Source organism: Mastigoproctus giganteus, chromosome 6, assembly GCF_048544385.1.
Source record: "Mastigoproctus giganteus isolate SK-2022 chromosome 6, ASM4854438v1, whole genome shotgun sequence".
In the NCBI taxonomy this organism is placed as follows: domain Eukaryota; kingdom Metazoa; phylum Arthropoda; class Arachnida; order Uropygi; family Thelyphonidae; genus Mastigoproctus; species Mastigoproctus giganteus.
Window position 1 is genome coordinate 149096798 of NC_143580.1, and position 22933 is coordinate 149119730.

Genomic DNA, 22933 nt, shown 5'->3' on the forward strand with positions numbered 1-22933 from the left:
ATTTAAAAGGGTAGAATTAAGTATTATAACTACATTTCTGTTTTACTTTATTTCTATTTTTACTTTAATCATTTTTTTCAGCTAAACTAAAATTTATTGGCATTATTGAATTGGCATTGACATTATTCTTTAAATATATTCATACAGACTATATGAATATATTTAAAGTATATGAATACTTTAAATATATTCAAACTGTATGAATATACACTGTAATGCAAGTGATAAAAAAAATTGTTCTCAGATATATACTGTAATTTACTTGTAGTTTCCTCAGATATCTGTTCTCTACCTAAAGAAGAAGGACCATGCCAGGCATCAACATTGCATTGGTATTACAATAGCAAATCTGGAAAATGTCAGCAGTTTTATTATGGGGGATGTGAGGGCAATGCTAACCGCTTTGAAACTCAGGATGATTGTGAAAGAGCATGCTCAGCAGCCCATAAAGGTAGGGATATTGTCTTCATCATAGAATGGAATATTTTGTTACTAAAAAAGAGTATACAAAAATATTCTTTAAAAATTAAATGTAAATTGAAGTCTATACACAGACAGTCCCTGACTTATGTATACCTACTTTATATGCTCCCTAACTTTACATGAAAATTTATTAAAAAAAAAAAAAAAAAAAAAAATCCATGCTGAAAAATAAGTGAAACCTTCCTATAAGCACCTAGAAAGGTTGTGCTGATCACTCTTTTTATCATGAGAATGGGTGTTTCTTTTTTTGTTCACATGCACAGCATTTGTTGTGGGCATTGTATACACTATTCTTGCAGATTTTTCCTTTATAAATCATGGCTGAGAAATATTGCAGCAATTTTAACAGCTAATGCTACAAAAAACAATGTAAAATTAGTTTTTAAGAGAAATATAATATGATAGAGGTATTTGAGTTTGAGTGCTCTGGATTTTTTTGCATAATTGCTGAATGATTACAACTGAATTAAAGAACAAGTGAAAAGCTCTGTACGTATGATAATGAACTTCCTTAATAATGATGACTTTCATTACTAAATAACATTTTTTATGCATTTAGCTGAGAGAGAGAGAGAGAGAGAGAGAGAGAGAGAGAAAAGAAAATTAACATACTATCCACCTTATGACAATCATGGAAAAGGCTAAAGTCCTTACAACTCAAAGGCAAAGGGGAGGGGAACAGAGGGAAGTTGTAGTTCAGCAATGAGTAGTTCAGGCAAATTAAAGCTCATACAAATTTCCATAACATAAAAAAGTGAGTTGGAGAGGTTTCTAGTGTTGATGCAAAGCCAGCAATCTTGAAAATAGTGCCGTCTTTCCAGTGTCTTATATCTTTAAATGTGTAAGATTTACCTATTCTTGTGATGCTATATAATTTAGGCAGAACTGTGGATAATGGTATTTTATTTCTCTAAGTTTAACATAGGCCCAAGCTTATGTTAAGGATCTAAGTTTAAGATAAGTCCAAGTTTAGTGCCATATCTTGTTCTTTCGTTCTAAAAATCTCTCCATGATTGAAATTGAATGCAGGTGAAGTGTATGAATTTTGGTTTGATTGAAATTACCATGTTGAAATACTGCTGCAACCCTATAGTATTGTATTGCATAAGGCAGATGTGGCCTGATTCTAAGATTTAGGTAAACATAATAGTTGCTATGTTTTAAAATGAAAGTTTTACTTCTGTTCACTGCTTGGCTGTTAACTTAAACGAAATATGATATTCACAGTTTGGTATATGCATACTAATAGAGACATCCACCTACTGAGGAGGAGTCAGTAGTTTTCGAAACAGTTGTCATAGCAGTGTGTGCTCCTGGTTTCCAAGCATTCACATGACCAAGTGATTGTCTCTCTGCTATTGATAGCAATTGCAAAGTCAACATGTAAACTTAAATCATTACATATAGTTTTATATCCATTTTCTTAAGTTCTCACTAAAGTAGACTTTCATCTTATGAGCTGTAAGAAGAGTTGCCCAGAAAAGAAAGACACCTTTCTGTTTATCCCTTTTTTTTTTTTTTTATGTTTTGCTATGAATCTCACTAATCTTAATTTCCACTTAGCCACCAAGTGCTCTTGCCTCCTCATGGTGGTTACCTGGGAAAAGAAATCCACTCTCCTTGGACTGAAAGGAACAAACATGGACTGGGATACTATTCCTCGTCTAGACCAGACTTTCCTTTCTCATAATTCGTTCTTTAACAAATCAACCTGTAAGGAAGCTTTTACCATTCCTCATCCTAAAGTTTTTGGAAACTGCTGTGGGATCTCCCAAAATAGTTAAAAGATTACAGTCAGGAAATTTACTTGTGGAAACCACACGAGCAACCTACTCTGAAAAACTATCCCTATCCAAATCAAAAGATAGAATATTACTCTGAATTCTTACTGAAACAAACGCCTAAAAGACATCAAATAACCAACCAAAAAAATTCATTATCAAAAGCATCACGACCCCACATGTACCTATAATTGGTGGAGGAATTGCCAGGGTATCCAGATATTTTAATACATCCACATTCTGTGTAGGATGAAAGTTTCTCAAGCAGATGTTTTCCCCTCCCAAAGAACTGAGAAATAATTTTAGACAGCAGGCAATCTGTCTAAAATGTGGATGCAAAAACATTTGTGTAGGGGAGTCTTACAGGATGTTCTGAAAAGGACAAATGAGGACTTCAAAGATATTCCCTATGGGTGGCTTAGACCCAGGCATGCTTGCTTTGTGGGCTGGTATGGGATTTCAGCTTATTTGCTTTCTTATCTATAGAATCTTCCTATTGTTAGAGCTCCTTCAGCCTTCTACATTAAATGTAGATCATAAGATCATAAGCCATTAATGAGAAACAAAGGTTTTCTTTAAAGAATATTTTAATCCATTCAAAGAGCAGATTCTTTTCCAACACAGAAAACTATTCCTATCCAAATCAGAAGATAGAATATTACACGTGATTACAACTCTTGTAGCTGTAATCCTGCTACTCACTCAGAGGAACAGACTGCCTGGAAGCCTTTAAAATCCAGACGATCTTAACAGAGAAAACTAATGCCATCCACTCAGAAGATTGTACCTCAGACCTAGATGGCTACTATACAATTACCTCAGAAGCCTAGTCTTAAAAACGGAACTGATTTATGAATAATTTTTTTTTTTTAATTTTCCGATTTTTTTGGATATTTTGTCAAAAACATTTTTCCCAATTTCACATTTGTAAATAATTTCAGGAATTTTTTGGAGAAAACACATTCTTTTGTGATTCCGGAATTTGCATTCTGGAATGCAAAAATACTGGGGCTAGCTGATTTACTGTTCATGGCTACAAACTCTACTGGAATTTCTCTTATTTTCCATGATAATTCTAACATAGGTGAGTGGTGAACTTTTAGAAGATTTTGAATAATGCAAAACATGCCACTGTTATCAAAAGCAGTGTTTCACTATACTTGGTCAGACGGAATGGAGTAACATAATATTGCCTACCCTCTCAGGGCCACTCAGCTTTCACAAAGTGAAATACAATATGAAGAGATGAAAAAAAGCAGGACATTCAAGATTACAGACAACTAATTAGGAAGGTACAAAAAGAATCAACTATTAATTGGCAGCCGGCAAGTTACCAGGATTAAATATTTTTCTGCTTGCCCTGTCAGTGGACAGTATGCTACTGCTGGGTTGATTTAGGTGGGGGGGGGAGGTATGAAGGTTATCAAAGACAAAAGAGGATTCCCAGCTACAGAAGAAGAAATTAGTAATATTCAGGAATAACAGATGAAAAGAGTCTTCTCTGTCTTGGTAGGAAAGTTATTAACTTGGAATAAATTAAGAGCACTAAAATATTGAAGCAAGTATGAATTTTACTCATAATAGGAAAGCAAAGGCAGAGTAAGGTTTCCGAAAATAATGCTGAATTTCAAATTGATCTGTTGAATCAGTCAGGAAATGAAATCTGTAAGGACATGTTCTTCTAACCCTGGGAGTGGGAGGATGTAAATAAACACACCATTTGGGCCAAATAGCCCAAGGTAGCATTCTATGAGAGGTGCTTCAAAAAGTGGGAATTATAAGGATACAAATTTTGGAAAACCATTCCTTTATTAAAATCTCATTATTAAAATTTAACTCTGTCCATCTTCCTTACCTGCTCTGTTATTCACATAGAATTTACATTTCCCTACATTATTCGGAAAAATAATATACAAAGTATCCTCACTAAACCAGGTTTGAGCAATAGATATGTAAATCACAGGAAAGAAGAAGAGTTTCATGATCCATCAGTTTGTTTTTCAGCCTATGTATGTTTCAGCCTTCTTACAAAAGAAGTGTAGATCAAGGAAGCCATGTGGAAATTGAAAATTTACTAGTCGCTAGTGTTATGATTAACCACAGCACCCAAGTTTAACATACCAAACTAGTGTAACACTGTGGGGCTATAATTACATTAAAATATTTACACATAAAAGTAAAAAAAAATTATAGCACAAATGGATGACTGCTAACACAGACACCAGCATATCTTTATACATCTCAAATAATTCTAGTTTCATTCAAATACATATAAAACTATGGTTTCATAACCTAACTGCCCTGAGAGGCAGTTCGGTTAGGTCAGGTTGGCAGTATTGCAACAAATGTAAATTATATTACAAAAAGACATTCTCTCTCTCTAAAATGCTACTCTAATAGGATTATGATCCATTGCCATTCTCTCCAATATCTTAATTAAATAGCACGTATCTTTGTTTTTATGAAGTCATTTAATTTTGAAATCTGAGATAAAAAAAAACCAGAGCAGTGTTTGAATATATTTTATTCATTGGTTAAACAGGTTATATTTGATTTTTGATATTTGATTTTTTTCTTATGAATCTGTCCAGATATCTGTTTTGCCAATTTTAGCATAGGGTAAGGAAATTTGCTGAATTTATTCTCATCTTACAAGTAATGCATTGGTGAAATAGGTAGTTTTGTATTTACAGGTCATTTTTGTGCATGTATGACAGGTTAGGTCTAAGCAGATATCAGAAATTTGTTCAATCAATCATTTTGATGTATAATTTCATTCACTGAAGTTATAATTTTGTGTTGTGAGTTTTTCCATCCCTTCCTTGGCTGTTCAGGAACATGCATACATACAGCTGGTCATGATTTGTTTGCCTGCATAACAAATTGTATTTTCTAGTGTATATTAAAGTATATATATTTTTTTAATTTTTGACCCACATTTGGTCTGAAGAAGGGTTCCATAGATGATGATCTTTAGTAAATTTAGAGTAGTTCCTTTCCTTACCCCCTCTCTTCCCCAGCATTACTTTTAGAATAATGATTGAGTTACTAATTTATTATTGTTATTTATTATTATTTATTAATTTATTATATATATATATATATTTTATATTATTTATTAATTTATTATATATATATATATATTATTAATTTATTGAGTTACTAATTTATTTATTAAAATTTTATGCACTGAAAGAATGGATAATCAGTAAATAATAAAAATATTTTTATAGAGAAAGACATGTGTAGTCTGCCACAAGAAATTGGAAACTGTTTTGAATTTCGAGAACGATGGTATTATGACACAAAGGAAGCAAAGTGTCACAGATTTTACTACAGTGGTTGTGGAGGAAATGAAAATAACTTTGCAACATACATAGAATGTGAAAAACATTGTGGAATATTACTGCAAACAGATATGCCTGATGATGAATTCCAAATAGGTATGACTTTATGCCAAATATAACTGCTTATAAACTTGATATTACAAATAATAAAGTAATATAATCTATGTTCCTGTCTATCTTATAACTATATAAAATTTTGTGCTAAGAATACATTACAGTAATGCAAGTGAAAGGTTACATTGTGACTGTGAATTGGCATTGTTATTCCAGTTTAGCAGTTTTTATTCATTGTTTACATTTGTATTTAACGGAACTGGCAAACATAATATCATTATATTACCTGATAAATTGTGAAACCTATAAATTTCAACAAATCTGACAGGACGGGCAATGAGTTTTTTCCTTTTAAGACATCAGCAGGCTTGGATTTTAGTAGGAATTGAAACTGTCATAGTGATGCCTTACAGTTTTTAATGAATAATGGATTTGCCTCTTATTAGTTATGTTATTTGATTAAAAAGAAATTTAAATTTTAGATTGGCCTTGTGAATGTTTTTACACATAAAAGTAAAAAAAAAAAAAAAAAAAAAAAAAAAAGTGAGTCATTTTTAAACTGAATTCAATCCCAAGCTCCTTTGCTGTCTTCAGAGGGAACTCAGCATCCTCCAATAGCAAGGCAGAAATATAATGCAGAATGTCATTAATTAACAAATATTTCCACTTCTGCACTTAAATAAAAATCTCTGTTTTAATCATTGTAGTTTAGAATTTTACTGTAGTTCTTAATAACTAGGACCTAAATAACTAACTGTATGTACAGCCAGCCAAAGAAGACACTAGTCTGAAGGACCAGTATACATGTATAATGTATGGAGAAGAAGAGAATGATTATCAGTCATTGGTAAAGAAAGCAAAGAATGGGGTAGAAGCAGTAATGCTAAGTATGAGAGATATCAGTACACTGCTGAAAAGTTGCAATACTTGAACATGCTAGAGTTGTAAAACCTATTCTCCAATGGGAAAGCTTGGCATTGGTACAGGAATATATTAATAGGAAGAAAGGTGTAAGCAGATCAAAATAGAAAAGTAGAATAACAAAACTCTTAAGAATTTGGAGTATGCATTACCAAAATGATGGTCTTGATGCTATGGACCATATGTTAATACAGTAAGTCCTAAACTTATGCTGATTCGTAGATCTGCGGTTGCACTACTTCTACTTATGACTAGCCAAGATATCCATTAAGCATCACTTTAAATATAATAGATTGCGTTAGTGTCTGCTAATATGAATTGATAGCGGCAGCAGTGCTTTGTTTTCACCTTAACCACTTAAGTGTAAGTTGTATCTTGTGAGCTTATGCTTGTTGTAAACAGAATAAATATAAACCCTAAATATGTTTGTGAAAAGAAAAAATGGTGAGAATAGTAATCATAGTGATATCACATTATAACTATGGAGACTAAAGTCGAAATTATTGAACAACATGAAAGCGGGAAGAAATTTGTGGACATTGCATGTGTTACGAAATGAATGAATCGATTCTTAGAACCATTATAAAAGATAAAGTTTGGATTATACAGCATGTAAAAAGTTCTGTGCCAATGCAATTCTGTGCCAATACAAGAAAAAGCCTCAAGTCTTTTTGAAGAACTAAATTGTAAATGTGGTGAGAATGTTAGCATTAGCATTAGCATTAGTAGAGGCATTTGATGCAAGAAAGCAAGCTTATGCAGCATCAGCCAAAAAAAAAAAAAAAAAAAAAAAGTAACATAAATAAATAAAAATAACCACTTCCACTTCACCCCTCTGTTCGTTCGAAATACCTGTCCAGCTGAGCCTTAAACTTATTTAGGCTATCAACTTCCACGACAAGGGATGGAAGTCTGTTCCACCCACCAACCACCCGCTGGCTAAAGGCAAATTTCCGCACATCTATCCTACATCTGTCTTTCCTCAATTTGAATTTATGCCCTCTCAGGTGATTTTTCTGAGCTAGAGGAAGAATCCCATCAGCATTGAGCATGCTCAAACCATTCAAGGCTTTGTACACCTCTATCAGATCACCCCGCTGGTGCCTAGTTTCCAGACACTGTAATTTGCAAAACTTAAGCCTTTCTTCGTAAGAGAACCCCTTTGTCCCATTCACCAATCTAGTTGCCCTTCTCTGTACTCGTTCCAGCAGCTCTACATCCTTCCTGAAATGAGGCCTCCAGGCCTGTATACAGTACTCTAGGTGTGGCCTGACCATTGCCTTATACAAGGGAATAATCACCTCCTTATCCCTGCTAGAAAAATTCCTATATATCATTGACAATACACCATGAGCTACTCTTGCAGCTCGTCTGCACTGCTCAGAGAACTTCATATCTGCCTGCACCACCACCCCCAGGTCCCTTTCATTCTCTACCACTGTCAGTGTAGTACCACAGAGTTGATATGTTGCTCTGGGGTTGCTGTTTCCCATATGTAGTACTTTACATTTGTCAATGTTAAACTTCATTTGCCACCTCGAAGCCCATCTGCTCAACCTTTCCAAATCCTGTTGCAGCAGCATAGTGTCAGTAGTGTCCTTGACAACCCTGCCAACCTTCGTATCGTCTGCAAACTTGGACATTAAGCCTGATATACCATCATCAATATCATTTATAAATACAGAAAACAATAAAGGCCCCAATACTGAACCCTGAGGGACTCCACTAATAACATTAGTCCACGATGAGCAGTGTCCATTGATTACCACTCTCTGTCTTCTCCCCCTCAACCACCCCTTTATCCATAGCAGCAACTTGCCTCCAATGCCACACTGCTCCAATTTGTGCAGCAGTCTTCCATGTGCAACAGTATCAAAAGCCTTTCTAAGATCCAAGTATATACTATCAAAGTTATTCCCTGCATCCAGTTCTTTTGTGACTGCATCATAGTATCCAATCAAATTGGTCAGGCAAGACTTCCGCTTAACAAAACCATGCTGTGTCCTAGCTATAACTGAAGTCTTGTCTAGATGATCCTGCAGTGCTTCTTTCACCAGTGCCTCCATTAATTTTCCGGGAACAGAAGTTAAACTCACAGGTCTATAATTACTTGTGTCAGCCTTTGATCCCCCTTTGTGAATTGGGGTCACATTTGCACATCTCCAGTCAATGGGTACCTCCCCTGAGTCCAAGGAAGCTCTCATAATTATGACTAAGGGTTTGCTTACCTCCTTTGCTGCCTCCTTTAATATAACTGGATAGATCCCATCCACCCCAGATGCCTTTCTTGTGTTTATCTTCAACAATTTCTCCTCCACTTTGCTCTCAGTTATTACAAGATTCTCTAGCTTACTGCTAGAGTTGAATACACCTCTGGCATTCCCCTCGCTGAATAACTCCTCATGTGTGAATGTCGATGCAAAATATTCATTTAGTTTCTTAGCTACCCGAGCAGGGTCATCAACAGTTGACCCATCGATCTCAAGTGGACCAATCTGATTCATCCCCTTCCTTCTAGAGTTTACATAAGTAAAGAACTCTTTGCTGTTTTTCTTCGCATCCCTTGCCAAGGATCTCTCGTAATCTGCCTTCGCCTGCCTAACCTCCTTTGTAACTTGGTTACAGATCAACTTGTATCTATCATAGGCGTCCGTGTCACGTGTTAATTTGTATGTATCCCATGCATTTTTCTTCTCTGCCATATGCCTCATTAGTTCATCTGACAACCATTTAGGCCTAAACCTTGAACAGTATTTCTTAGTTGGTATGTAAAGCCTAGTAGCTTCCACGATAAGTTCTTTGAATGCTTCCCATTTTGAATTTGCTGTTGGCAATATCATCAGTTGATCCCACTGTATAGAATTTAAATACTGTCTCAGTCCATTGTAGTCGCCTTTACGAAAGCAATACCCCTTCCCTTTACCCCTAATGGTAGTTACCTCTTTGAGTAACTCCCACTTCAGCACACTGTGATCACTGCCACCAAGTGGTTCATTTATCTGCAGATTCTTAATGCATGAAGAATCACTACTGATAATCAAATCAAGAGTATTACTCCCTCTAGTTGCCTCCCGAACATGCTGATGTAGAAAACAATCATCCAATAAATCCACAAAAGCCTTGCTACTGTGTGAGTGACCAGCCCCCAAATTCCAGTCAATATCTGGGAAATTAAAATCCCCCATTATAAGACTCTCTGATTTACTGGCCCACTCTATTTCTCCGAACAGTTTCTTATTATACTCATCAGAGTCATTAGGCCTATAGCACACTCCTACTCTCAATTTTGATCTCCCAATGCTTATGTCACACCAAACTGACTCGACACTGCACTGTCCAGCGATGTCGACTGGCTTCACTTCCTTGGATTTTATGTGTTTTTTAACTAATAGCATAACCCCTCCTCCCTTCCTTCCTTGTCTATCCTTTCTGTAGACATTGTACTCCCCAAATTCCAGTTCTGCATTTCTTATATCTGTGTGACACCACGTCTCTGAAATCCCCACAATATCTGCCTTTGATGTTTTGAGCAATACCTCAAATTCATCAAATTTATTTACTAAACTCCTAGCATTGGTGTACACACAAGTATACATGCACCTGTTCTTTTTCTTAGCTACCCTAACACAACCCATGTGTTTACTTGTACCCCAATGATTCCCAGCAGTCTCTGAAATATCCTGCATCTTATTTTCCAGGCTGCGGCTCATTCCAATAGAAGCAGTGCAAGAATCACTTTCACCTCTGCCAGTGGCTACTGTTAATCTATTAGTCCTTGTATCCCCCCAATCTAGCAGTTTTCCGACCCACCTAACATTGCCTCGATAGCATCAGCAAACATTCTTGCACCCTTTCTATTTAAGTGTATCCCATCCCTGTAGAAGCAGTCTCTCCTGTTAACAAGTACAGACCAGGCTGAAAAAAATTCTACCCCTTGAGCCCTGCACAATCTTTCCAGGGCCGAATTGATTGACAGGGCTCTCATCATATACTCCCTCCTATCGTGTCTGGGCAGAATTGCAGACACTTTCAATTTCAACCCTAATTCACGGCTTTTTTTCATCAGTGACCTGTACTTGTCAAGTAATTCCGCCGGTCTCCTACTCTTAATGTCATTAGTGCCAACGTGTACAACTATATCACCTTTTGTGCCCTTAAAAGATGATATCCGCTCTACAACGTCATCAACTTTTGCCCCTGGCAGACATACCCTGGTCCTATTCCACCTATCCTATGTTGCTAGTGAAACATTCATTGCAAGCCATGTATGGTTTCAAAGATTTAAGGACCATGCTAAACTACACAACACCAAAGTTATCAAAGTTACAGGTGAGGTTGCTAGTGCAGACATAGTAGCAGCTCAGATTTCCCCAAGACTTTGGCAGAAATCATCAAAAATGAGGATTACCTACCACAACAGGTCTTCAATGTAGATGAGACTAGTTTATATTGGAAAAAAAATGTCAGATCATTCTTACATATCGCAAGAAGAAAAAACTATTCCAGGATTTAAGGTATCAAAGGACAGATTAACCCTTCTTTTTGGTGAAAATGCTGCTGAAAGTTGCAGAATAAAACGATTGTTAGTTTACCATAGTGAAAATCCAAGGGCCTTCAAAAATATTTCAATGCATCACTACCTCTTGTGTGGAAGTCCCATCGAAAAGCATAGATGACAAGAAATTATTCGGGACTGGTTTCTCCATCATTTTGTGCAAGAAGTTAAAAAATATTGCTAAGAAAACCATCCTACCATTTAAGATATTACTGCTGGTTGATAATGCTGGTTGATAATGCACCCAACAACTATGTGTGTCTTTTGCTCATGCCAGATATATATTATGCTCATATCACGAAAACATAAAAGTTATACTTTTGCCTGCAAATACTGTACAATTTCCCTCATTCAACCCCTTGATCAGGGTCTAATACAGACATTCAAAAAGTATTATCTAGGAACAACATTTAGACAGCCAATAAGGGCCACTGAAGGGCAGAATACCAGACCATGGAAGCAGTTCTGGAAAGAATTTGACATTTACAAAGCTATTAAAAACATTGATGCTGCCTGGAGTGAAATTACAGTATCAGCTATGAATGCTGTCTGGAAGAAACTCATCTCCCCAGTTTGTTCAAGATGCTTCGGGAAGTGAAGAAAATGAAAATGTAATTAGAGAGCTTGTGGAAATGATCACAACATTAGAATTAAATTTAGAGGAAAATGACTTAGCATTAGCATTAGTAGAGGCATTTGATGCAAGAAAGCAAGCTTATGCAGCATCAGCCAAAAAAAAAAAAAAAAAAAAACCCACTTCCACTTCACCCCTCTGTTTGTTCAAAATACCTGTCCAGCTGAGCCTTAAACTTATTTAGGCTATCAACCTCCACTACAAGGGATGGAAGTCTGTTCCACCAACCAACCACCCGCTGGCTAAAGGCAAATTTCCGCACGTCTATCCTACATCTGTCTTTCCTCAATTTGAATTTATGCCCTCTCAGGTGATTCTTCTGAGCTAAAGGAAGAATCCCATCAGCATTGAGCATGCTCAAACCATTCCAGGCTTTATACACCTCTATCAGATCACCTCGCTGGTGCCTAGTCTCCAGACACTGTAATTTGCAAAACTTAAGCCTTTCTTCGTAAGAGCACCCCTTTGTTCCATTCACTAATCTTGTTGCCCTTCTCTGTACTCGTTCCAGCAGCTCTACATCCTTCTTGAAATGAGGCCTCCAGACCTGTATACAGTACTCTAGGTGTGGCCTGACCATTGCCTTATACAAGGGAATAATCACTTCCTTATCCCTGCTGGAAAAATTCCTGTATATCATTGACAATACTCCATGAGCTACTCTTGCAGCCCATCTGCACTGCTCAGAGAACTTCATATCTGCCTGCACAACCACCCCCAAGTCCCTTTCATTCTCTACCACTGTCAGTGTAGTACCATAGAGTTGATAAGTTGCTCTGGGGTTGCTGTTTCCCATGTGTAGCACTTTACATTTGTCAATGTTAAACTTCATTTGCCACCTCTCAGCCCATCTGCTCAACCTTTCCAGATCCTGTTGCAGTAGCATAGTGTCAGTAGTGTCCTTGACAACCCTGCCATCCTTTGTATCGTCTGCAAACTTGGACATTAAGCTTGATATACCATCATCAATATCATTTATAAATACAGAAAACAATAATGGACCCAACACTGAGCCCTGAGGGACTCCACTAATAACAATAGTCCACGATGAGCAGTGTCCATTGATTACCACTCTCTGTCTTCTCCCCCTCAACCACCCCTTTATCCATAGCAGCAATTTCCCTCCAATGTCACACTGCTCCAATTTGTGTAGCAGTCTTCCATGTGCAACAGTATCAAAAGCCTTTCTAAGATCCAAGTATATAATATCAGAGTTATTCCCTGCATCCAGTTCTTTTGTGACTGCATCATAGTATCCAATCAAATTGGTCAGGCAAGACTTCCCCTTAACAAAACCATGCTGTGTCCAAGCTATAACTGAAGTCTTGTCTAAATGATCCTGCAGTGCTTCATTATTGAATTGAATTCCTTTCTATGACTTTATTGAATTTTTGCAAAGTCATAGAAAGGAATTAAGCAATGAAGATTTAATGGAGCTTGATGACCATAAAAATGAAGATGAGGTTTTGGAGAATGTACAAGAAGTTGAACCATCAAAACGATTTGCTACCAAGGAAATGGCAAAATGCTTTAAAATTATCAACAAAGGACTAGCTGGCTTAAAAGCTCAGGATACAGACACCGAACTGTTTGAAAAAGCGATTGGAGCAGTGCAATCACTTTTGGTGCTTTGGCAGAAATCATCAAAAATGCGGATTACCTACCACAACAGGTTTTCAGTGTAGATGAGACTGATTTATATTGGAAAAAAAAAAATGACAGATTGTTCTTACATATCACAAGAAGAAAAAATTATGCCAGGATTTAAGGTATGAAAGGACAGATTAACCATTCTTTTTGGTGGAAATACTGCTGAGGTTGCTATACGAGTATGTACTTGATAGAATATTGAATAAAGTTTTATTTCCACAAAGTTTTCATAAATACAAGTTGATTTGCTTGAATTTTCCTTTCAAACAAATATATAATTAAAAATAGATTATATTTAAGCACTATTCGACTTTCATGGTTTTTCAACTTGAACGGAAATCACTGGAACAAATTAATCGTGTAAGTTGAGGACTTACTGTATATTAATAGATAAAATATTAAAACGTATTTTGCAAACTAAATTAATAATTATGAAGTATATTTTATGTATTTAAATGTATGCCCAAAATATTATTATAGCGAAATTTTAAAATTAGATGAAGTTATTTTGGAAGATTTTTGGAATTTTTAGGAAAAAAAGTTACAAGGTGTAAATCCAGCCAAAGAAGGCAGTAGTGTGAAAGATGTATAATGTAGGAGACACAAAAAGTGACCACCAGTCATTTAGGGGGAATCAGAGTAACCACCAAACAAGTAGTTGTGGTTCCCTGATGAAGTTTGCTGTGATGTTCTCTTTGACCTCACTTTGTTCCTAGCATTGGTATTTACTTTGTTTTTGTTCATCATGGGCCTTGCATAAAAATGATTGCTTATTATTTGCCACATAATAAGCAATCACAAAACTTACATAAAATTTACAATTTAGCTGTGTGTATATATACAAAGGGTACTAGGAAAGTTTTGCAATACAGCTTTGTTTATTTAATTTTTTCAAAGTAATTTCCTCTACATTCAATACACCTCTCCATCCTCCGAAACCAATCTTTAAACCAGTTCTGCCAAGTTTCACTATGGAGTAAAGCACACTCGTTGTCTCAAGCCAGTAGAAGGTCCTCATCACTGGAAAACCGCCTCCCTTTTAGCTTCATTTTCACATGCGGGAACAGTGCAAAGTCGCAGGGAGCAAGGTCTGGACTGTAGGGAGGGTGCTCGAGAAGTTTCAGTCCTGTCGTGGTCAAATATTCGGTGCAGGCTTTGGCGCGGTGAGCTGCAGCATTATCGTGATGGAGGTACCAGGTGTCCATTCTTGACTTTGGCCGCAGGTTCTTCATAGATCCAATGACTTTAGGCAGGCATTGTTCAGTATACCACTTAGCTGTGACTGTCTTCTGGGTGTCCAAAACGACACGTTCCACAATTCCACTCGATTTGAAAAATACAGCTATCATTTTCTTCTTTACAGATCAGGATTTTCTGACAATTACGGGTGTGTCGTCATCATCAAAGACCCAAACTTTGTTTTGAGCCTTAGTCGGCAGATCGCAATAGTACAGCCAAGTCTTGTCACCTGTCACGATGTTGTTCACATACCGAGATTGTCCCTTATCAAACTTTTTTAACATCTCCCGGCACCAAGTCACACGTCATGTCATCTGCTCTTCAGTCAGTTGATGCGGCACCCAGAGAGAACAAAGTTTCTTCACGTGCAAATGATCTTGCAGAATCGAACGAATTGCTGGTGCATTTAGGCCCAAAGTATCCTCTATATGTTGGTAGGTCACTCGCCTGTTTTCGTCAAGCATTTTCCTCACAGCAGTAACGTTTTCCTCCGTAACTGACGTTCGTGGCCTTCCCGGCCTCTCAGAATCCTCCAGAGTGAAATTTCCCCTTTGGAATTCTCTATACCACCTGAATATCGTTGTACGATGTGGACAATCATCATCTAGTGCAAGAGTCATTTCTTCTAAGCACTGGTCTATGGTTAAACCACGCACGAAATTATACCGCAAAACTGTCCTTATCTCATTTCGTGACCATGATGCCATCGCAAGCACTTTACACTCTCACTACTAATGAATAACTGAGCCCATCGACTTGGCGCGGCGGCTACTATGCACGTATGAACATGTCTCAACATGCAGCAACAAGCAGCTTCCTGTGATTCATTGTTGCGTCATATTGCAAAACTTTCCTAGTACCCTTTGTATATCAGTGTGGTAATCAGTATAGTTCACAACACTCTGTATGTTCAAATCATTTGCATTTTTCATATTCTTTCAGCTTTCATACCTTCTTTCCTTATACTTCTACTTTTCTTTCTATTGTTCTTATATAGGTTGGCATCTTTCACAATGAACACTTCAGCTTAATATTTTGACTTTAAAATTTTGTCTATATTTTATTTATTTATTTTTACTGGATTCTCTGGAGAAGAAAACAACATGCTGTAGCATTAGCATTAGTAGTGGAAAATGATGCAAGAAAGCAAGCTTATACAGCATTAGCAAAAAAAAAAAAAAAAAAAAATCAAAATCCAATTTCACCCATCTGTTCCCTCCAATAGTTTCTCTAGTTCTTCTGTGAAGGCGCCTCCATAGCCAGGTGGGCAGAAACAGCAGTGCATAGTACACGCTTCTTGATTAGACCGGGGTTCGAGCCCGTGACCACCAAATACGGAGGATGCGGAAAGGTAGTACACGCTTCTTGATTAGACCGGGGTTCGAGCCCGTGACCACCAAATACGGAGGATGCGGAAAGGTCAGGGAACGACCACCACATATTCCCGGACCGACATGGCCTTAGTTGCTAATGCTGCTAAAAACTAAAACAACAACAACTTCTTCTGTGAATTTATTTAAGCTATAACTTCCACAAGTACAGATGAAAGTTTGTTCCAACAATCAACCACTTACTAGCTAAAGTCAAACTTCTGTACATCTGTTCTGAAACTGTCCTTCCCCAGTTTGAATTTGTGTTCCTTCATGTGCATAATCTAATCAAGAGTAAGATTCCCATCAGCATTGAGCTTGCTCAATCAATTCAAAGCCTTAAACACCTCAATCAGATCACTTTGCACTTGACTAGTCTCCAGACACTGCAGTTTTCAGAAGTGAAGTCTTTCTTCATAAGAGCACCAATCTCATTGCCCTTCTCTGTACTTTTTTCAGCAACTCTCTATCCTTCCTAAAATGAGTCCTCCAGACCTGTATGCAGTATTCAGTGACGTATTATTATTATTATTACTATTATTACTAGCCATATGAGGCTTATGCTGCACCAGCTAAAAAAAAAAAAATTTCTGAGTTACCCCGAGAGAGAGAGAGAGAGAGAGAGAGAGAGAGAGAGAGAGCGAGCGAGGTATATATCATTGACAAAACGGCATGAGATATCCTGGCAGCCTGTCCGCACTACTCAGAGAACCTTATACTGGCATACTCCGCACTTACAACATGTTAGGTTCCAGACCACTGTCGTAACTCGAAAATCATTGTAACTCAAACAATGCTTTTTTGCCCCCTTATCTTGCATCTACTGCACTGCAATCATGATATACGGGCATAACTTATGTAAATAACACATTTAAAACTAAAATGAACACTGTAGGCTTATTTTGAGAAATAGGGTAAACATACTAATCAATGGATAGTAGGCCTGGTAGAGTACTCAGAAGAGACAATTAAATACAGTAGTACAGTAATGTAAATTATGTACAGTACAGTACACTTGATTTACCTTTAATGTAGTCTTCTTTTTCTTACTAGGGCTGGCAGATGTAAAATAGAGAAACAAAAATTTATTGGAGGAAGTCTGAAGGGGAGAGTATATCTTCATAAGTAGAGTCATCAAGGGCTACATGCTTTCTTGCAGGAGATTTGGATGGACTTCTTGAAGCAGTAATAGGCCTAGAAGAAGTAGGGCTTTGAGTTGATGGTCTGACTACACTTTTAGTGGATGCTGATGGTCTAGTAGGACTTTCAGTGGATTCTAGTATTTCTTTGAGGTACCTGTCTAAAGAGGTTTGCATGCTAGACTTTCTTTTCCCTGTAGATTTCAATGTAATTGAAATCTACAGGGAAAAGAAACAGTTAAAAGTGTTGTTATCTACAGGCATAATCTCTTACAAGGTTAGCATTGACTTTTGAACTTCTTTCAAAGTCCCTATCATGCTTCTCTAAAAGAGCCATGCCAATTTTAAAATGCTGGATAGTTTCTGATAGAATTTTTGGAGTTAGCCCTTCAGACTTAGAGCTTGATATGTCTTCAGACATCTCTTCATCTTACCTATTCTCATGAAGTGTGAGATATTCATTGTTTAGAGACTCATAATGTGACTCCAGAAGTTCAGCTACATCTTCTGGCTCAAATTCCAGTTCTAATTGCCTTGCCATCTGTACAATGTTATTAGTTACATCCAGAACAGGATTTTTAAATCCTTCGATGACATCAAGCAACTGTGGGCATAACCTTTTCCAGGGGCCCCCCTTGCAGTGTTGTTATCTTCACATAATTCCAAGTATCTTGTATAGTCTTTATTCCATCCAAGATGTTGAAACCTTTTCAAAATTTCTTGACTTCTTGCTCATTTTCTTTTTCTGTGTCAATTGCTGAAATGCACTTCGTGAAGGTTCTTCTTAAATAATAAAGTTTGAAAGCAGCAATGACCCACATGATCCATGGGCTGGAGAAGTGAGGTCGTATTTGGTGGTAAGAATATCACTCGAATGTTAGGGTTCAAATCATCTAACATTCGAGGGTGTCCAGGTGCATTATCTAGAAGGAGAATAATTTTAAATGGGATGTTATTGTCTTTACGGTACCATTTAACTGTTGGTATGAAGTAAGTGAAAAACCATTCTTCAAAAAGGGATGCAGTAACCCATGCTTTTGAGTTAGACTTCCAAAGAACTGGAAGGCTAGTCTTAGCATAGTTCTTCAAAGCTCTAGGTTGGCTGAGTGGTAAACAAGCATAGGGTTTAGTTTAAGGCTACCTGATGCATTTGCACATAACAAAAGGGTAAGCCCATCTTTTGCTGGCTTGAAGCCTGGCATGGTTTTCTCCTCCTTTGCAATAAACGTTTTAGATGGCATCTTTTTCTAAAACAGCCCAGTCTCATCCACATTAAAAATCTGATCCTTTGAGTAGCCACCATTGTCCTTAATTTTGGCAGGATCACGTGGAAAGCTTTCTGCAGCAACAGTATCAGCAGCTGCTGCCTCACCTTGCACTTTGATATTATATAGGTTAGACTGTCCTCTTCTTGCTCCAAGTTCAGCATCCTTAGCTGCCTCACCTTTCTTAGCCTTCATTTCATCAAAGAAGCTTTGGGCCTTATTTGGAATGATACCCTGGCTTAAAGGCACATGGGGACTAGTCTGATCATCAATCGATAGCATTAAAAGTCTCCCCCATGTCTGCAATTAGGCTATCTCTCTTCCGAATTAGAGTAGTATGCACTGGTGTAGTGTTTTCACTTCATCAAAAATGTTTTTTTTTTTTAAGCACAGTGATAATTGTAGTGGGAGTCAAGTCTAGCCTTCAGCCTATCTCAGTGTTTGATACACCTTCATCACTAATTTAATAATTTTGATCTTTGTATCTAAACGAATAGCCTTACAACTTTTCTTACCACTTTTATCCGCCATTATACTGTACTGTATATTAAGTTATTTTATAATTTAATCACACCAAAACAATGGAAATTATAAACAGCTTAATATTCACTTAAATACAGAGCAAGATGCAAAGAAAAACGTGTTTGTAAACAAACTGGTGACAGTGATGCCAGGTGGAAGGCCGATGCAAGTGGTAATGTCATGTCACTAAGGTATCGGAACTGCAAAGCAAGTGTCTCAAGTCTCAGTGTGGTGGAAATTGAAAAGTGTCGTAATCGGGGTATGACTGTATCTGACTGCACAGTTATCGCCAGGTCTTTTTCATTTTCCACTACCCTGAGTGTACTTTACCTCTGAGTGCTCTGGGGTTACTTTACCCATATGCAATAATTTGCATTTGTCAATGTTAAACTTCAATTGCCATTTCTCAGCCCATCAGCCTAACTTTACTAGAACCTATTGCAGTAGCATACCAACATTACTATCAATAACAACCCTGCCAAACTTTGTATCATTTGAAAACTGAACATTGAGGCTGTTATGCCTTCATCAAGGTTATTGATAAATATAGAAAACAATAATGGGGCCCAACACCGAACCCTGGGGGGGATGCACTAATAACATTAGTCCTCAAAGAGCAGTGTCCATTGATTACCACTCTCTGTCCTCTCTCAGTCAACCATCCCTTTATCCATAGCAGCAACTTTCCTTTAATGCCACACTGCTCCAAGTTATACAGCAGTCGTTTATGTACCACAGTATCAAAAGCTTTCCTGAAATCCAAGTATATGATATCAAAATTGGTGAGACAAGATTTCTTCTTAACAACCTCATGCAATGTCTGAAGTCCCCAGTGACTCCATTGTTTTCCCTGAAACAGAAGTTAAAATAACAAGTCAGTAATTACTCGTGTCACCCTTTAATATCTCTTTGTGAATTGAGAATACATTTGTGCATCTCGAGTCCACAGGGGGAGCCCCTCCCTTGAATCCAAGGATGCTTTCATAATTATGGCTAAGGGTTTGCTTACTTCCTTCACTGCCTCCTTTAATATTTGATAGATCCCATCAACCCCAGGTGCCTTTCTTATGTTTAACTTGAACAGTTTCTCTTTCACTTTCCTCTCATTTATTACAAAGTCATTTAGCTCCCTGTTAGAGTTTGATAAACTTCTGACATCCACTTCCCTAAAGAATTCTTCATGTGTGAATGTAGATCCAAAATACTCATTCAGTTGAGTATTTTGGTGCACCATGACTAAAATAGTCAGCATGTATACCCCTAACACATTCAACAATGAATCAGTTCATGCTATTGTGATTGAGAAAAATTCCTTGTGAACAGCTGTTTCTGTTGATATCTTCAACTGACTAACTAATATGGCATAAAAGAAGTATAGCTGTCTGTTTTCAAATTACTATTTCTGGACAGATTTTTTTAAATTTGATGAATGAGTGAAAGACTAAAGTGCCAACGAGAATATGATCATTACAAGCAGTGGTGAGCTGTGAATATTTTAACAATGGGCTCACAGTTTTTTTGACTTTCTACCGAGTAAATTTGATCGGTCACGGAAGTGACGTCATATGCGGCTTCCACTAGAGGCGCTTCCCATGCTCGCACTACTAGTAGTGTGATTAGAGCGCGTGACACATTTTTCGTGACTGGTATATCACCAGTCAGGAGCGGATTTAGAGGATGGTCAGATGCGGCTTATTACTCCCTTAACCATGCATATATGTGAATGTGTAAAACGTTCCTAGGTTTATCTAAAAAAAAAAAAAAAAAAACCTGGTCGTCATGCCTCGCCTTACGATGATAACTGGATACAACAGTTATGACGTCACAATCATGCTTCCTGAAGTTACTACTACAGTAAGAATGATTGCAATACAATTGTCACCAATTTATTTTTTTCGTCTCACATATTCGTTGCATTCCATTATTAGATGCCCCTAACAGCTTCAACTACAAGAATGGTACATCAGTCGGTGCTATTTTACAGAGATATTTAGATATGTTGCACTCGTAAGTATACATCTCTTACTTTAGTTATCATAAATCCATTGTATCTTGTATTCCAGAAATTATGAAAATCTGTGAATGATCAATAAAATATTTACAATAAAAAGGCTTATTTATTTCATAATCAATATATACAAATCAAAATACCTAAAAGAAACATTTATGTGAAATGTTTATGTTTCGTTTTGCATATACCATCTTCCGTGCTTGCTCGGCACATGCGCAACTTTTTTATTTGTAATTTTTTTTAACAACTAGGGAAATATAATGGATACTTTTTTTCATGATAAAATTTTAATATTGCGAATAAAAAATAACATAAATATTTCCTGTATCACAAATAACATAAAAACTATCACAAAGCATTCCACAATATAAAAACAAATATTACATAAAAAACAAACTTTCTAGAAAAAGTACACAAAAAATCACAGATTACATGAAAAAAATTACTTCACAAATATTCAAGAAAAATTTATTCTAAAAATTGCCATATAGAATTTACTTCTTTATTAATATTTGCTGTCGATCTTCTGCTTTGCTCAATAGCTGAGCGATGATTACGGAGGAATGATTGACGTAATGATTCAGATCAAATTGAAGCAATGGTTTTCCATTTAGATGTGGTCATCATAATCTGCAATGTGTTTAATTGTCACAATATTATTCATTACACTGAAAGCTCACTCAGCTTCAGCACTCCTAATAGCAATGGTCTCAAAGATATTTCTGGCATTCTTAACTGAAAAGGGAATTTCACTCAATTTTAAAGATAAACTGACTTCGACAAAATCTCTAAAATCATTAATTTTTATTTCATATTTTATGAGAAAATTTAAATTTCTTATTCGCTTTTCACCGTCTTGTAACCGAGGTGAAAGTTGTTTCACATTCCATGATTTCGGGTAGTATATGTTTAAAATTTCTTTCAATGGTATCGTTATTTTCTTTATTTAATTTAAAATCACTCCATTGCATTAATAACTTATCCTTTAAGGATAAAACAATGCATTTAATAACTTGTCACTTGGTAATTTTTTTACTTTGATTCCTTCAAATTCTTTCAACTTCAACATACTCTCAATTTTAGCTTCATAATTTCCTCAGAATTTTTCAAATTAGCTTATTCAAATTAACTATCTAATTTTTCAAATTAGATAGTTCAAATAATTAATTTATATGCTTTTCTCGTTGTGATTCTGTAAATCTTCTGAAAGGTAAGAGAGCTCCTGCAGGATGTCGATCATTAGTGCTAAATGGGTAAGAAATTTCAAATTTAAAAGTCGATTTAATAATCCGGAATATTTAACTTCTGATTCAAAATGTTTGCACAAAGTGGGATAATTCCTCCAACCCACAATTATCGTCCGCAAGCTACAAGCAGCTCGTCGTTTCCCGATCTTTATAGTTTCCATATCAAGTTCTTTAGCAATCATTCTTAATTCGCACTAGTTTTTTGGAGATTGGTGATACAGTTTTTTTTTTTTTTAAATCATTGCCTGTATGTCATTATATTTTGGAATATTTTCTACACAGTGAAAGGCTCGACAAAGTTTCAAAATCTGCCAACGTTTCACCTTCGTAAAGTTTATATAATATCTTAGTCCTCAATCCCCTCCCCTCTCTACGTTGCTACTCCCACTAGTTCTTTGAATACAGTGCAAAATGCCGGAATCACAAGGATATTCAGCTATTGTGACTATGTAAACATAGACAGGAGAAATTTACTGGAAGGAAAGTATCACTCACTTCTCCGAAAAATATATGCCTGTTTATTGCAGTATTAGTATTAGTATTAGTAACGGCCGTATGGTGCAAGAAAGCCTATGGCTTATGCTGCACCAGCCAAAAAAAAAAAAAAAAAAAAAAAAATCCGAACAAAACAATGATATAAACAAAAATTAAATAAATAAATAAATAATAATAATTAACAAATAAATAAAAATAATAAAATGAAATAAAAAATAAA

The 22933-nt window shown here is 36.4% G+C and overlaps 1 protein-coding gene across 1 annotated transcript in view; it reads left to right on the forward strand.

Moving 5' to 3' along the window:
• The window catches only part of LOC150084650 (papilin-like), a 967274-nt gene that overhangs the window by 675911 nt on the left and 268430 nt on the right, over positions 1–22933 (forward strand). The window contains exons 25-26 of the mRNA XM_090376529.1: positions 269–451; positions 5498–5707. Coding sequence (XP_090232655.1) covers positions 269–451; positions 5498–5707 — 393 coding nt within the window. The remainder of the gene's footprint in view (positions 1–268; positions 452–5497; positions 5708–22933) is intronic.